Consider the following 16,781-nt stretch of genomic DNA (forward strand, 5'->3'; position numbering starts at 1 on the left):
TACAGTCCATGGAATTCTCCAGGCCAGAATACTGGAGTGGGTACCCATTCCTGAATTCTCTAAGGGATCTTCCCAACCCAGGGATCAAACCCAGATCTCCCACATTACAGGTGGGTTCTTTACCAGCTGAGCCACAAGGCCTCTTTAGTATCCTCTAATCTATTAGAAAAGCCCTTCCTAGGTGGTTCAGTGGTAAATAACCCACATGCCGATGCAAGAAAGGTGGGTTCAATCCCTGGGTCAGGAAGATCCCATGGAGCAGGAAATAGGAACCCACTCCAGTATTCTTGCCTGGAGAATTCCATAGAGAAGCCTGGCAGGCTGCAAAGAATCAGACATAGCTGAGCACGAGCACAAAACACCAACAAATCTGTCAGATCAGTTCCTTAGCCTGTCTGTGTCTTCCACAATTTTGATATTTGTAAAAAGCACTTGATTAGTCTGCTTGGGCTGCTATAATAGAATACTACAGATTGGGTAGCCTAAACAACAGAAATTTACTCCTCACAATCCTGGAAACTGGAAGTCCAGGATCAAGGAGCCAGCAGAGCTTCTGTCTGGTGAGAACTCACCCCTTGGGCTGTAGACCACCACCTTCGAGCCGTGTCCTCACATGGCCTCCCCTTTGTGCCTGGAGGGTAGGGGAAGGAGGAGAGAAAGGTGTGTCTTCTCAAAAGGACGCTAATCCTATTGGATCAGGGCCCCACCTTTATGACCTCATTTCACCTTAGTTACATCTTTAGAGGCCTTATCCCCACATGCCCCATTGTGGGGGTTAGGGCTTCAACAAAAGAATTTGTCAGGTGCCACAAACGTATACTCCAACTGTTTTGTAAAATACCCCCCAATTTGAATTTGTCATGTGTTTTCTTGATGATTAGAATCAGATTATATATTTGGGGCAGAAATCCCACACACCTGAAAAAAGGCCCTTTCTGGTGCATCTTGCTGCTACTGCTGCTAAGTTGCTTCAGTCATGTCCGATTCTATGCGACCCCATAGATGGCAGCCCACCAGGCTCCGCCATCCCTGGGATTCTCCAGGCAAGAACACTGGAGTGGGTTGCCATCTAGAAGGCATATGATGTCTGTTTGTCTTGTTACTATGATTCTAAATTTGATAACTTGGTTAAGGTGCTATCTGGAAGGTTTCTTCACTGTAGAATTATTATTCTTCCATTTGTAATTAATCAGTATCCTGTGGGGAGAATTATTAACACTATAAATATATCCTATTCCTCATCAAAACTTCACCCCTTACTTCTAACATGCATTGATGATTCTCACCTGAATCAGTTATTGCTATGATGTTTGTCAAATGGTGATTCTCTGACTTTGCCATGCTTTCAATATTTGTTTATTAGCATTCTTTTTACAAGGAAGAGCTTCCCTTCTTCACACATCATTGTTCATTTATTTATATCAATATGGGTTCAAGAAATCCTATTTTTCAATGTGTTACAATCCATTATCATCATCAAAACTTAAATTATTGTATATTTGCTGTGGGAGCCCCTTCAATCTGGCTTCTGAGTTCTTGATATGTCCCTATAATTCTTTCCTTGATTTCAGGCACAACAAGATTTTTTGGTTTCATCTTGTACTTTCCCTGTTCCAGCTGTGGTTTCAGGGAATGCTGTTTCATCCTAGTACAGAATAGTATTTAGATACCAAGAGCTGTGTATGAAATGCCCATTTGGCCATTTATGGCCAAACTGATCCTCAGAGTCGTGTGTTTTAATATTAAGAATGATGTTGTTGGAAGAGCTCTGGACTTTGCATCAAGGAGCTTGACTGTGAGTTCTGATTCTGCCACTTGGTGGTAAATTGTTTTGCCTTTCTGGTCTCACATTTCTTCCTTAAATTGAGGAGATCAACTAGATTATATATGAGGCTCATCCCAGTTCTGAGATTGTCTGCCTACACATACTTCTCTTCTACCTCTTACCCAGGCCTGTTGGCTAAAGCCACTGGAACCGGCAGGGTAAAGTTTGGAAAATCAAAAAAGGATATCTGGACTACACATTCTAGCAAGTAAAAAAGCAGAGCGAGGACAGGCCACAGTTTCAAAGTGAAACTGTGTGGAGGTGCAAGTCCTTTGAGCTTAGGCATTGGCCCTGGTCCTTGATGCAGGCAGTGAGGACCCAGGCTGTGATCTGAGAGGCAGACTCTCAGCTGCATATAGCCCTTCCTTGGAGTCTTGTGGTTGGGACAGATTCACCATCAGATCAGGTCCCCCTCTCTTTTTGGCAAACTGTCTGTCTAGACTTCTCAATGTTTTTATAATTTATTTCTTTCTCATACACTGTGTTCGTTTGCTCTGTGTCCGAGGAAGCCATTCCCTAAATTTCCTGGCTCTTAGAGGCCATAAAAAGATGTTTCCCAAAAGAAGAAATACACACACATGAAGCCAATAGACACATGAAGATGTTCAGCCTTACTAGCTTTGCAGGAAAAAAATGAAAACTAAAACAAGGAGAAAGAGCTAACTGACAAATTGGCAAGTTAACCCCCAACTAGTGCTGGGCACTGCGTAAGGGGCATTTCATGCTCACATGCCACGCTGGAAGGGAGGTGCGGGATGGGGGCAGCTTCTCATGGAAGCTGTCTAGCAAACTCCAGCAAAGCCTCAGGGCTTTGCATATCCTTTACCCAATTGTCATGTTCCCAGGAATTCATTCTAAGAAAATACTTACAGATATGAGCAAAGCTATCCACACAGGATGTTCAGAGAGAAAAAAATTTTTAAAACAACCTAAGTGCTTAAATATTTGTGGGTTGAATAACTCACTTATGATATATCCATACAGTAAAATACTGTACAGCCATTAAAAATTATCACAAAACATGATATGGAGAAATGTTCACAAATTGTGAAAACAAGTTGCAAACAGTTATGTAGCTTATAAGCCTATTTTTAAAAAGAAAAAGATATATAGATTCACAAGAATGAAGAATAGAAAAAGATTTAGCTACCTACTTATCTTGAAGAGGTACAATGGCAGGTGATTTTTCTTTTTTCCTTCTTTTGTTTGCTCACTTGTGTTTTGATAATGGGCCTTCCCTGTTGACTCAGTGGTAAAGAATCTGCCTGCCAATGCAGGAGATGCAAGCTTGATCTCTGGGTCAGGATGATTCCCTGGAGAAGGAAATGGCAACCCACTCTAGTATTCTTGCCTGGGAAATCCTGTGGACAGAAGAGCCTGGTTGGCTACAGTCCATGGAGTCTTGAAAGAATCGGACACAGGTTAGTGACTAAACAACAGCAACATTTTGATAATGAGCATATATTATTTTTGTAGTAAGAAAAGTGTTACTTTTACTATACTACATATGGGAAAAAAACACAGCTCCATCTTCCTTTATCACTGTGAGTGAGCACAGTGTGCCCTCAGCTTCTCTTGCTAAGTCAGAAAAAGCAGCTGTCTTGGGGTCAAGTGTCTGGCCATGTACTGTTGTCAAGGGAATGTTTCACAGTGAAAGTGTTTCTAACCCACATGGAAACTGTGTGGAAGTGCAAGTCCTTTGAGCTTAGGCATTGACTGGGAGGGTCGGGTATCCTGGGTCTTCTCCTGGGTTTTCTACACTATCCTTATTCTTACCATTCTTCCTCTGCTTTACTCCCTTAGGCTGCGTACCTTCTACCTCCTCTTTTGCTATTCCAGCTATCTATTGCTATATCACGTCCCAAGACGAGTGTGTTTATGTGTGTGTGTTAAGTAGCTTCAGTCATGTTGGATTCCTTGCAACCCTATGGACTGTAGCCCACCAGGCTCCTCTGTCCATGGGATTCTCCAGGCAAGAATACTGGAGTGGGTTGCCATGCCCTCCTCCAGGGGATCTTCCCGACCCAGGGATTGAACCCTCATCTGTTATGTCTCCTACATTGGCAGGCTGGTTCTTTAGCACTAGTACCACCTGAGTAGGCAGTCTTAGACCAAGACTTAGTGGTGTAAAACAAAAACAGTCATTAATTTCGCTCATGAGCCTACAGTTTGTGCAGAGCTCAGTGGGGTCTGGCCAGCTCTGCTCCATACAGCATCAGCTGGGCTCAGCAGGCGTGGAGCATCCGCTGCCAGGGTGGCAGTGTTCTGCAGCTGACTGACGCTGTCATCAGCTCATCTCCGTGGAGGCCTCTCTGTGGGGCCGCTTAGGCTTCCTCATGAAATCATGGTTAAGCTATTAGTCTTCTGGGGCTGCCGTGGCAAAATGCCACAGACTGGGTGGCTTCAACCAAGAAAGTGTATTTTCTCACAGTTCTGGAGCCTAGAAGTCTAAGGTCAAGGTGTTGAAAGGGTTGGTTTTATTCAGCACCCTCTCTCCATGCCTTGCTGACTCCTGCCTTCTGTGTCCTCACAAAGTATTTCTCTGTGTGTGCCCATTTCTCATGTCTCCTTCTCTTCTTATAAGGACACCAGTATATTAGATGAGGCCCCCATTGTGATGGCCTCATTTTAACTTCTTCACCTCTTCAAAGTTCATCTCTCCAAATGTAGTTATATTCTGAAGTACTTAGGACTCCAACAAATGAATCTGAGGGTGGGAGACACCTTTCGGCTCATAGCAAGTTCCAGGAGTGAGTACCTAAGGGGAGACAGAGAGTAGAAGCTGCCGGTTCTTTAAGGCCTGGGCCTAAAAAGTGGTGCTGCCTCACTGCCTCCACATTAGTTTAACCACGCAGTCATAAACCCAGATTCAAGGAAAAGGGGCATAGACCACCGTCTCTGGATGAAAGGAGTGTCAAAGAATTTCAGAGCTGTATTTTAAAACCACCAGCCTTGCTTTGAGAATATTGCTGCTCTAAGCTGACCTGGAGCTGGAATCCACACCATTCACTATTCTCTTTGTCCTGGCACTGGATGAAAATGTGCTTCTTACTCTTTTAACAAAATCTGCTTGCAAAGTCCTGCTGACCTCATTGGCTGTGCTAATATCCCAGCTACTAAAGAAGATGTTTGAATTGAGAGCTAGAGGGTGTTACTTGAAAACTACCACCACTGGCCTACTTGTGTCTGAAGATGTAGGAGCTGGTCATTTATGGGCAGCTTCTTTATTCCATAACATTTTCCACTACTTACTATAAACTTAAATGTACTATAAATTTTACTGTTTTTTATGTATATTATCTATTTCACCCAACCAGATAAATACCCTGCCACCAAAAACATATCTTTGTACTATAATCTTAAATGTACTATAAATTTTACCATTTTTTAAATGTATATTGTCTATTTCACCCAACCAGAAGAATACCCTGCCACCCAAATCAGATCTTAGTTTTGTTCTCTGATGTATCACACATATTTAAAACCATGCCTGGCCCATAATCATCACTCTATAAATGTATATTGAATGGATAAAAGTACACATTGATTTTGTACCTTGTTGTCTAACTAGTGGGCCCATTTTTCCTTCCTTCAGTACAAAAAGGCTCTCCATGAGCTTGTGCACTGCGTGGCTCTGACAAGGATCTGCTACGGTGATTCCCACTGGAAGCTGGCCGAGGCGCACGTTAACCTGGCTAAGGGTTATCTTCAGCTGAAAGGTGAGTCTGCCTCAGGCTGCGGAGGATCAGCTGGCTGGTTTCTGCTTTTTTCCCAGACTTGGCTTAACTTTAGGAGGGTCAGGTTTCCTTGGATGTTCTCCTCTCCACACTGAGAAGCCATTTCCTTTCACAGCCAATATGATTTTCTAATATAATATGCAAAAAAGAGAAGGAAGATTTTAGCCCTGCAGAGCTTTATTCTTTATGATCTTAAAAACAGTTCCTAGGAGAAAATTGATTTGTTAGCTTTGAAGGCATTGTAGAAATGGCCTAGGGTCGAGAGTCGGAGCCTAAAATAGACTCCATTCATATATGTATTGATGGAAAATCTCTTGCCTGTGAGACCAAACCCCTCCCCCCCCAAATAAAAGGCTAAATCAAGCTGGCAGTAAGCAAAAGGTAACTTATTGATTCATACACCTTAAAATCCAAGGGTAAGTCTTACTGTAGACTTAACCAGTGGAGAAGGCAATGGCACCCCACTCCAGTATTTTTGCCTAGAAAATCCCATGGACGGAGGAGCCTGGTAGGCTGCAGTCCATGGGGTTGCTAAGAGTCGGACACAACTGAGCGGCTTCACTTTCACTTTTCACTTTCCTGCATTGGAGAAGGAAATGGCAACCCACTCCAGTGTTCTTGCCTGGAGAATCCCAGGGATGGGGGAGCCTGGTGGGCTGCCGTCTATGGGGTCGCACAGAGTCGGACACGACTGAAGCGACTTAGCAGCAGCAGCAGCAGACTTAGCCAGATCCACGTTTTCAAACAACATGATCAGATTTCCGTTCCTCTCTTTCTCCAGCACTTGACTCTGCTTTCCTCTGTATTGGCTCCATTCTTAGCCCAACTTTGCCCACATTGGTGGCAGCAAGGTTGCCAGCAGCTTCAGGTTTCCCTCCTCAGCATTCCCAGGATAAAAAAGAATGTATCTTGACCAAAATCTCACAGTTTGGGGATTCTTATTGGGATGACTTGGGTTGTATGCCAAAGACAAGAACTAGTCTGAGGAAATGGCAACCCCCACCCCAGTATTCTTGCCTGGAGAATCCTGTGGGCAGAGGAGCCTGACAGGCTGCAGTCCATGTGCTTGCCAAAAGTCGGACATGACCTAGCAACTGAGCATACGCACATGGTCTGATTGGCAAGACCTGACTTTGCTTCCATTGGATCCTGGGGGAGAGGCTGGCCTTGGCTAAATCACGTGGACTGAGTGTGCAGGGGCATTCGCAAAAGAAAAGAGGGCAAGGGAGAATAGATGCAGAGAAGGCAAAAACAGACTGGCAACTGTGGACAAGACGCACAAGAGCACGTCTCTGTCCCTTCAGCTGAAAAGAGATGATGTTGATAATGATGCTGCTGCCTTCCCAGCCTCATGGATCGACCCAATGAGTGAGTAAATGGAGTGAAGTGGAAAACACCACAATGCTATGCTTACAACTGCCACCCAACAAACTTAGCTGAACCTGACTGTAGACTGGTCCTACCCGTTAGATCAAAGACTGTTAGAGCCAGAGGGGACCCTGGAGATCATCTAGTTCAAACCACACCCCTCTACCCCCTGTTTTCTAGATTCAGAGGAAACAGCTAGTTTGATTTGAAACAGGCTGCCCCAGGTCAGACTGTTAATAGCTGACCCAAGACTCAGATCTAGGATTTTGGTTGCCAGTGCCAATGTCCTGGCATCTGGGATTTTAAGTGATGCTTTCCCACCACAGTCTGCTACCTTTCTTCATTATGGACTTTTTTTTTACTCAAATTAAAATAAAAGCAGTATCTACTAATTACTGAGGTCTCATTGAGTGCCAGGCACCATGCTATTTTCCACATATAATTTCATTTAATCATCACTAGATGGCGCTAATGGTAAAGTACCTTCATGCCAATGCAGGAGACTTAAAAGGCGTAGGTTCAATCTCTGGATCCAGAAGATCCCCTGGAGGAGGGCATGGCAATCCACTCCAGTATTCTTGCTTAGAATCCCATGGACAGAGGAGCCTGATGGGCTATAGTCCATGGGGTCGCTAAGAGTCAGAAACGACTGAAGTGAGTTAACACATACACACACACACACACACACACACACACTTCACTACTGTGCTATGAGGCAGGTAATGGTATTTTCTCTGTCTACAGTCCAGAAAGATAAGGCCAAAATTTCTGGGTAACTGATGGAGCAGGAAATCCTTTCTGGGCAGTGTGATTTCAGGGCTAGCATTCTTGAACCTCAACCCATTCTGCCTCCAGTAGGTTGAGTTCAAGTTCCTTGAAGAAATAGACAAATGGTTGTTTGAGGCCTTACAAATAGCTGAGAAAAGAAGAGAAGCTAAAAGCAAAGGAGAAAAGGAACTGAAAACCCATTTGAGTGCAGAGTTCCAAAGAATAACAAGGAGAGATAAGAAAGCCTTCCTCAGTGATCAATGCAAAGAAATAGAGGAAAACAATAGAATAGGAAAGACTAGAGATCTCTTCAAGAAAATTAGAGATACCAAGGGAATATTTCATGCAAAGATGAGCACAATGTAGGACAGAAATGCTATGGACCTAACAGAAGCAGAAGATGTGAAGAAGAGGTGGCAAGAAACACAGAACTATCCAAAAAGATCTTCACGACCCAGATAACCACAGTGGTGTGATCACTCACCTGGAGCCAGACATTCTGGAATGTAAAGTCAAGTGAGCCTCAGGAAGCATCAGTATGAACAAAGCTAGTGGAGGTGATGGAATTCCAGTTGAGCTATTTCAAATCCTAAAGGATGATGCTGTTAAGTGCTGCACCCAAAATGCCAGCAAATTTGGAAAACTCAGCAGTGGGCATGGGACTGGAAAAGGTCAGTTTTCATTCCAATCCCAAAGAAAGGCAATGTCAAAGAATGTTCAAACTACTGCACAATTACACTCATCTCACACACTAGCAAAGTAATACTCAAAATTCTCCAAGTGAGGCTTCAAGAGTATGTGAACCGTGAACTTCCAGATGTTCAAGCTGGATTTAGAAAAGGCAGAGGAACCAGAGATCAAATTGCCAGCATCTGTTGGATCATTGAAAAAGCAAGAGAGTTCCAGAAATACATCTACTGCTTTATTGACTGTGCCAAAGCCTTTGACTGTGTGGATCACCATAAACTGTGGAAAATTCTGAAAGAGATGGGAATACCAGACCGCCTTACCTGCCTCTTGAGAAATCTGTGTGCAGGTCAGGAAGCAACAGTTAGAACTGGACATGGAACAACAGACTGGTTCCAAATCAGGAAAGGAGTACGTCAAGGCTGTATATTGTCACCTGCTTATTTAACTTATATGCAAAGTACATCATGAGAAATGCTGGGCTGGATGAAGCACAAGCTGGAATCAAGATTGCCAGGAGAAATATCAATAACCTCAGATACACAGATGACACCACCCTCATGGCAGAAAGCGAAGCAGAACTAAAGAGCCTCTTGATGAAAGTGAAAGAGGAGAGTGAAAAAGTTGCTTTAAAACTCAACATTCAGAAAACTAAGATCATGGCATCTGGTCCCATCACTTCATGGCAAATAGATGGGGAAACAATGGAAACAGTGACAGACTTTATATTTTGGGGCTCCAAAATCACTGCAGATGGTGACTGCAGCCATGAAATTAAAAGATACTTGCTCTTTGGAAGAAAAGCTATGACCAACCTAGACAGCATATTAGAAACCAGAGACATCACTTTGCTGACAAAGGTTTCTCTAGTCAAAGCTATGGTTTTTCCAATAGTCACATATGGATATGAGAGTTGGATCATAAGGAAAGCTGAGCACTGAAGAATGGATGCTTTTCAACTGTGGTGTTGGAGAAGATTCTTGAGAGTCCCTTGGACTGCAAGGAGATCCAACCTGTCAATCCTAAAGGAAATCAGTCCTGAATATTCATTGGAAGGACTGATGCTGAAGCTGAAACTCCAATACTTTGGCCACCTGATGCGAAGAACTGACTCATTGGAAAAGACCCTGATGCTGGGAAAGATTGAAAGCAGGAGGAAAAGGGATAACAGAGAATGAGATGGTTGGATGGCATCACCAACTCGATGGACATGAGTTTGAGCAAGCTTTGGGAGTTGGTGATGGACAGGGAAGCCTGGCATGCTGCAGTCCATGGGTTGCAAAGAGTCAGACACGACTGAGTGACTGAACTAAACTAAACTGATCATGTCTTTTATAATATTGCTATGTTATTGGCACTAATAAATTTCTGGTAGGTTGATTATGTGCTTTAAAAAAAAAAGACAAAATTCTGTAAGTGCTCCTACAAAAATAGCATACCCTGGATTTTTCTCTTTTTGCCTGTATTTATTTATTTCTTCTTCTTTTTTTAATTTTTTAATTGAAGGATAATTGCTTTACAGAATTTTGTGTTTTTCTGCAAGAAAAACACATCAGCAAGAATCAGCCATCGGTACACCCATGTCCCTTCTCTCCCATCTTCCTCCCCATCACATCCTTCAGCCTATCACAGAGGCCCTGTTTGAGTTCCCTTATTGATACAGCAAATGCATGCCCTGGATTTTCTCCATCAGAAAATCTATTCTGTTTTATAGACATAGGAGCAGAATGAACTTCACATTTTGACAGCTTTATTTTTTTTTTTTTTTAGAGATTGAAGGTACAATTCCTTGTAATGAAGAATGTAAGACCAGGAGTATTGGGATATGAGTGGAGGGGTGTGTTGTTGTAGGGAAGAAGGGGAGGGTATGGGAAAGTGAGAAGTCCTGATACTCCTAATATCACCTTTTCCACAAATGAATATGCCAGTGGAAGAATACTAGAACCCGCTGGGAATTAGTTCTTGGTAGTAACTGGTTTTTAAACTCCATGTGTTTACCACATGGAAATAAGAGATTGTAGCACATTAGCCCCTTATCTCATTGGAATTGTTTGTCAGTCTTGGTAGATATCATCATATTTGTATTATATTAAAGCAACTTTAAAGTTATGATTATGGATGGGTGAGCAGAAGATTCAGAATTTTTAGTATTCCATTAAGACTGGTATCACAAAGCCAGAAGCAAAATTTATGAAAATTTTATTTCCTTCCCAGAATGCTATAGTCTTTGTAAATTCCTTTTGTTTTTTATAATTATTTATAACATTTTGTATCTGATATTGGTGAAGTTTCAGAGCTGTTCAGTTTCTGCTTATTCTGTTAATTTCCAAAAAGAGCATGTGGAGGAAACATTTTTATCTTGAGAACTTCCAGTGATTGTTTCTTCCAGTGATGATGGTGTTTGACGCTGCCCTGATACAGCTCCACGTGCCAGTTGCAGATATGTGAAGTCATCGCATTAGATTCCCTGGCCAAAATCAACTATATTCCTGTCCAACTGAAGTGAAAGAGAAACTGAGACTTCCTTTCTTTTCTTTTTCTTTTTTTTTTTTTTTTTTGTCACAGGAATGTCACTACAAGCAAAACAGCATGCAGAAAAAGCCAAAGAAATCCTCACCAGCTCCATTGCGCCTCCATACAATGACAATACAGATGTTTTCAAGTGTTCGGTTGAGCTGTTCCATACCTTGGGGCAAGCCTTACTCTCCCTTCAAAAGTATCCTTTTGCCTCTAATCTTTACAGGTAGAAATACCATTCATAGTGCTTGCATTTAATTTTAAAGGCCAAATCAAAAGTCGACCGGTGGCTCAGGAAGGGTGATGGGCAGTATGAGAGGCAAGGATGTCCAGGAGCCGGGGCCCCAGAATGCAGCACCAGATATAAAGTTTTCTGAACACAACTCAGGTTCAAGGAAGCTTCAAAGAATTTGACAAAGGCAGAGATACTTTCAAAGGAGATGCTCCAATGTGGAAAGATTATAAAAGAAGAATGGATGGAAATTCAAGCGCGGATCAAATTGTCATTTGCACAGTAAGTTTCCAGTTTAGGACCTTCCATATACGTGATTGCTGGAGGTTCTTTGCCAGAAGATTCTGTCTTCAAACAGAAGGAGCTTCTCCATGACATTGCCGTGGCTTCTCCACAGCCATCTTCCAGCAGTAAGAGGGGGGACCACAGTCGTGGCAGAGCAGCCGCAACCAAGGCTTACACAAATCAAAGGGGTGCTCGTCACTAGGTGTGTGGTGTTCCCACACCCGCCCCTGGTCCTAGAGCCCTGGTGTCATCCTCTTGGTTTTCTCTTTCTCGCCTGCTCTCCCTGCCCCTCTCCTCACACTCCTGTTCCCTTTGCTTCCCCCAGCCCCGTTTTCCTTTCCTCCCCTACTGTTCTAGTCTAAACTGTTTCAATATGTTGATTTTATGATTAGGGCCTCAAAGGAGAAAGATCTTAGAGATATCTGAATCCATGAGAATGAGAGGATTGTTCCCCATTCTCCCTAACCCCACCCTACACTCACCAAGTAAACCCCGGTGGAAGAGAGAAAATGCTTGGAGCCTGGGGAAGGAGCCTTGGGTGGACAGCTCATCTATCCCTTTCCAAAGGCCAACCCCAAGCCAATCCTCAGAGCAGTGGGGTGACAGGATTTGCACACTCTGAAAGGGTGTGTTTGTGGAAAGAAGAGGGCAGAGAAATGTCTGTTCTAGAAGAAGCACAGAATCCCCAGCAGACCTACGTGGCGACCCTTAACCCAAGCTGGAAGAATTCACTAACTTAATAATCAGACTGCTTGATTCCCAAGAGACCTCAGGGACCCAGTGGACTCATTTTTAAGAAGGAAAGGGCCCCGAAGGAGCACACCTACTGCTTCCATATGAATGGAAGCTGGGAAGGGCTAACTTTGATTCATGCTTTTACAGACATTTTTGTGATCATAAGTCTACTCGTGTTAATTTATTTGGGAGTGTTTTGGATGTGAAATACAGAGAATTCATCAGTCCATGCGAACTTTTGGTATCCTTTTTTAAACTGAGTTTTCCCCTTCTATCTCTGATCCTTATTCTCATTCTGTCTCGTACATATCTTAGATACCTTTCTTTTTTTTTAACATTTTTTTGATGTGGCCCATTTTTAAAGTTTTTATTGAATTTGTTACAATATTGCTTTCTGTTTTATGTTTTAGTTTTTTGATCTCAAGGCATGTGGGATTTTAGGTCCCCTACCAGGGATCTAACCCTCACCCCCTGCTTTGGAAGGTGGCATATTAACTCCTGGACCACCAGGGAAGTCCCTCATAAACACCTTTTTAAACAATGACCTATGTCTTTAAATTTGCATCTCTGAATAATAAATAGTATTGTTTTCTGCATTTGTACATTTTAGGTCTGTATGAATTTGCCACGTGTGTCTCACTCTGTTTCTCGCTTTTGTCCACTTGGCTTTTATCCAGCTGTTGCCTGTGCAGCGCCGCGGCCTGCTCTGTTGTGCTCCGTGGCCTGCTCTGTTGTGCTCCGTAGAGTGTATCTGCCCTCCTGTGCATGTCCGTCCTGCTAGCCGTGGTATTCAGCTCGTGCCCAGCTCCCACAGTGGTGCTGCCATGAATATCCTTGTGCAGCTCCACTTAGGAGTCTCAGGAAGACTTTTTCTGAGGCTTGTGCTCCAGGGATAGGATTACATGGTCACAGGGTACACTCATACTTCAAGGGCACCACGCTAGCCAATTGCTACACTCATCTGCACTCCCACTTGCGGGGCACACGGATTCCTGTTTTCTCACATCCCCGACAGTCCTTGGCATAGTTGGTCTTTCTAACCTTTGTCACCTTGATGCATATAAAAGTGAAAAGTGAAAGTCACTCAGTCATGTCCAACTCTTTGCAACCCCATGGACTATCCAGTCCATGGAACTCTCCAGGCCAGAATACTGTAGTGGGTAGCCTTTCCCTTCTCTAGGGGATCTTCACAACCCAGAAATTGAACCCAGGTCTCCCACATTGTAGGTAGATTCTTTACCAGCACTTGTTAATTCTACTTACTTTTCTCTTATTGGTGAGTTTGAGTACCTCTTCACGTACAGTGTAGCCATTTGGGTTCCCCTCCTATGAACAGCCTGTTAGCATTCTTTCTGGTTTTTCTTTTGGGATTTCATGTATTTTTTTATTAATAGCTGAGATTTTCTTGTGTATTATAGATTGGTAATACTACAAACATTTTCTTTTATCTATTGCTCATTTATTAGTTTTGTCTATGATGTTCTTTATGATGTGAAACTTGAATTTTCTAGAGTCAAATCCATTAATTTTTAACCTTCTGATTTATGCTTTGGAGGTTTATTTACAAAGTCTTTCCCACCAAAATATCAAAGATATTCTCCAAAATGTCTCTGTGAGTCTTACTTTAACCCATCCCACATGTTTTAACATGGAGCACTGTCTCTCACATCAAGTCTTAGTAAGTTCATAACTTACTCTATAATTAGTCTTTAATCCAAGGATTATTCAAATGATGTGTGTTCTAGTTTACAGATATATGGGGTTTTTTCCAAAAATATTCTGATGTTATCAATTTGTAATTTTACTGCATTGTGGGCAGAAACATATTTGTATAGGATCAACTCTTTGAAATTTACTGAAGCTTCTTTGTGACCTAGTCCATAATCAATTTTTGTGCATGTTCCAAGTGTGCTACAAAGGGAAGCTGTATTCTTTACTCATTGTGTTTAAGGTTCTAATAATTCCTTAGTATGGTAACTTTATTAATTCTGTTACTCAAATTTATATTTTTTTTATCTTTTGCCAATTTGATACATTAGTTCTTAAGGTAAGTGTGCTTAAATTTTGAACAATAACTATTGATCCATCTATAGCTCCCCATGGTTCTGCCAGTCATTGTTTTATATACTCTAATATATTCTGTTGGGTGGGAGGAGAGTTAAACAGCCTATCTTCTTAATCTATTATTTTATTTGTCAGTATATATTGCTCTTCTTTGTTCCCTATCTATTTTGGCTGATATTAAAATTGATACTCCAGCTTTCTTGATATCAATTTTCCTATATTATCTTTTTCTATCTCTTAATTTTCAGTCTTCATATTTTTTGTTTAATTATTGATATATTTGAGTTTTTTATTTCCTTTTGCCTATCAATTTTATGTTTCTTTCCTTCTCCTTTCTTGCCTTCTTTAGTTTAGTCAAATATTTTTGTCATTCCACTTCCCTATTAACTGATGAGTTATACATTATGTTATTTTTTTCTTCTAGTGATTACCATAGAATTTTTTGCATGTGTCCCTGGTGTATTACACTCTAATATAATTAGTCAATTAAATACTTTCTAGATAATATAAGGAATTTCAGTTGAGTTCGGTCGCTCAGTCGTGTCCAACTCTTTGCGACCCCATGGACTGCATCACACCAGGCTTCCCTGTCCATCACCAACTCCCAGAGCTTGCTCAAACTCGTGTCCATCGAATTGGTGATGCCATCCAACCATCTTATCCTCTGTCGTCCCCTTCTCCTCCTGCCTTCAATCTTTCCCAGCATCAGGGTCTTTTCCAATGAGTTGGCTCTGATCACATCAGCTGGCCAAAGTATTGGAGCTTCAGCTTTAGCATCAGTCCTTCCAGTGAATATTCAGGACTGGGTTCCTTTAGGATTGACTGGTTGGATCTCCTTGCAGTCCAAAGCAATCTCAAGAGTATTCTCCAACATCGCAGTTAAAAAGCATCAATTGTTTGGCCCTCAGCTTTCTTTATAGTCCAACTCTCACATCCATACCTGACTATTGGAAAAATCATAGCTTTGACTATACAAACCCTTGTCAGTAAAGTAATATTTCTGCTTTTTAATATGCTTTCTAGGTTGGTCATAGTTTTTCTTCCAAGGAGCAAGCTTCTTTTAATTTCATGGCTGCAGTCACCATCTGCAGTGATTTTGGAGCCCAAGAAAATAAAATCTGTCACTGTTTCCATTGTTTCCCCATCTATTTGCCATGAATGGTATGGAACCCATTCATGTGGGTGATGGGACCAGATGCCATGATCTTCGTTTTTTTAATGTTGAGTTTTAAGCCAGCTTTTTCATTCTTCTCTTTCACTTTCATCAAGAGGCTCTTTAGTTTCTCTTCGCTTTCTGCCATAAGGATGGTGTCATCTGTGTATCTGAGGTTATTGATATTTCTTCTGGCAATCTTGATCCCAGCTTGTGCTTCATCCAGCCAATCCCATGATGTATTCTGCATATAAGTTAAATAAGCAGGTGACAATATACAGGCTTGACGTACTTCTTTCCCAATTTGGATCCAGTTTGTTGTTCCATGTCCATTTCTAACTGTTGCTTCTTGATCTGCATACAGATTTCTCAGGAGGCAGGTCAGGTGGTCTGGTAGTCCCATTTGTTTAAGAATTTTCCACAGTTTGTTGTGATCCACAGAGTCAAAGGCTTTAGCGTAGTCAGTGAAGGAGAAGTAAATGTTTTTCTGGAATTCTCTTGCTTTTTCTATAATCCAGTGGATGTTGGCAATTTGATCTCTGGTTCCTCTGCCTTTTCTAAATCCAGCTTGAACATCTGGAAGTTCTCTGTTCACATACTGTTGAAGCCTAGCTTGGAGAATTTTGAGCATTAGTTTGCTAGCGTTGAGAAGAGTGCAATTGTGCGGTAGTTTGACCATTCTTAAGTAAGTTCTTAAGTAAGGAACTTACGTATGTTAATTCTCCCTTCCCTTCTGTGTGTGCTTAGTCGCTCAGTCATATCCAACTCTTTGCAATCCCATGGACTGTTGCACACAAGGCACCACTGTCCATGGGGATTCCCCAGGCCAGAATACTGGAGTCAGTTGCCATGCCCTCCTCCAGGGGATCTTCCCAACCTAAGGGTCGAACTCAGGTCTCCTGCATTGCAGGTGGATTCTTTACCATCTGAGCCACCAGGGAAGTCCCTCTTCCCTTCTGCTTGATGTTCTATTGGTCTGTACTTAAATTGGTGTATATTTCATCCACAGACAAGAACAAAGAGGAAGATGTTATTGGTAATACATGTAACTGAAAAAGGGCTCATAACTAGAATCTTTACTGAACTCCTATATGTCAATAAAACAAAGACAAATAACTGAATAGAAATGTGGGCAAGAGACTTTTTTTTCTTGCTGCACCGTGCAGCTTGTGGGATCTTAGTTCCCCGTCCAGGTAGTGAACTACAGCAGTAAAAGTGCCTAGTCCTAACCACTGGACTTCCAGGGAACTCCCGGCAATAGCCTTTTCAAAAAAAAGGATACCCACATAGCTATTAAACGTATTAGATGACATTCCTCTCATTAGTCACCAGGGAAATAAAAATTAAATTTACAGGACACTACTGCATTTCCACTAACATTGCTAAAATTTTTAAAAGACCCGTAACATC

At 42.0% G+C, this 16,781-nt stretch overlaps 1 protein-coding gene across 4 annotated transcripts in view; it reads left to right on the forward strand.

Moving 5' to 3' along the window:
- The window catches only part of TTC23 (tetratricopeptide repeat domain 23), a 163,228-nt gene that overhangs the window by 62,310 nt on the left and 84,137 nt on the right, over nt 1-16,781 (forward strand). For all 4 annotated transcript variants that reach the window (XM_055556512.1, XM_055556514.1, XM_055556515.1 and 1 more), the window contains 3 exons: nt 5,421-5,544; nt 10,951-11,101; nt 11,291-11,416. In XM_055556512.1, the coding sequence (XP_055412487.1) occupies nt 5,421-5,544; nt 10,951-11,101; nt 11,291-11,416 (401 nt within the window). The remainder of the gene's footprint in view (nt 1-5,420; nt 5,545-10,950; nt 11,102-11,290; nt 11,417-16,781) is intronic.

The sequence above is a fragment of the Bubalus kerabau genome, chromosome 19 (assembly GCF_029407905.1).
Source record: "Bubalus kerabau isolate K-KA32 ecotype Philippines breed swamp buffalo chromosome 19, PCC_UOA_SB_1v2, whole genome shotgun sequence".
In the NCBI taxonomy this organism is placed as follows: Eukaryota; Metazoa; Chordata; class Mammalia; order Artiodactyla; family Bovidae; genus Bubalus; species Bubalus kerabau.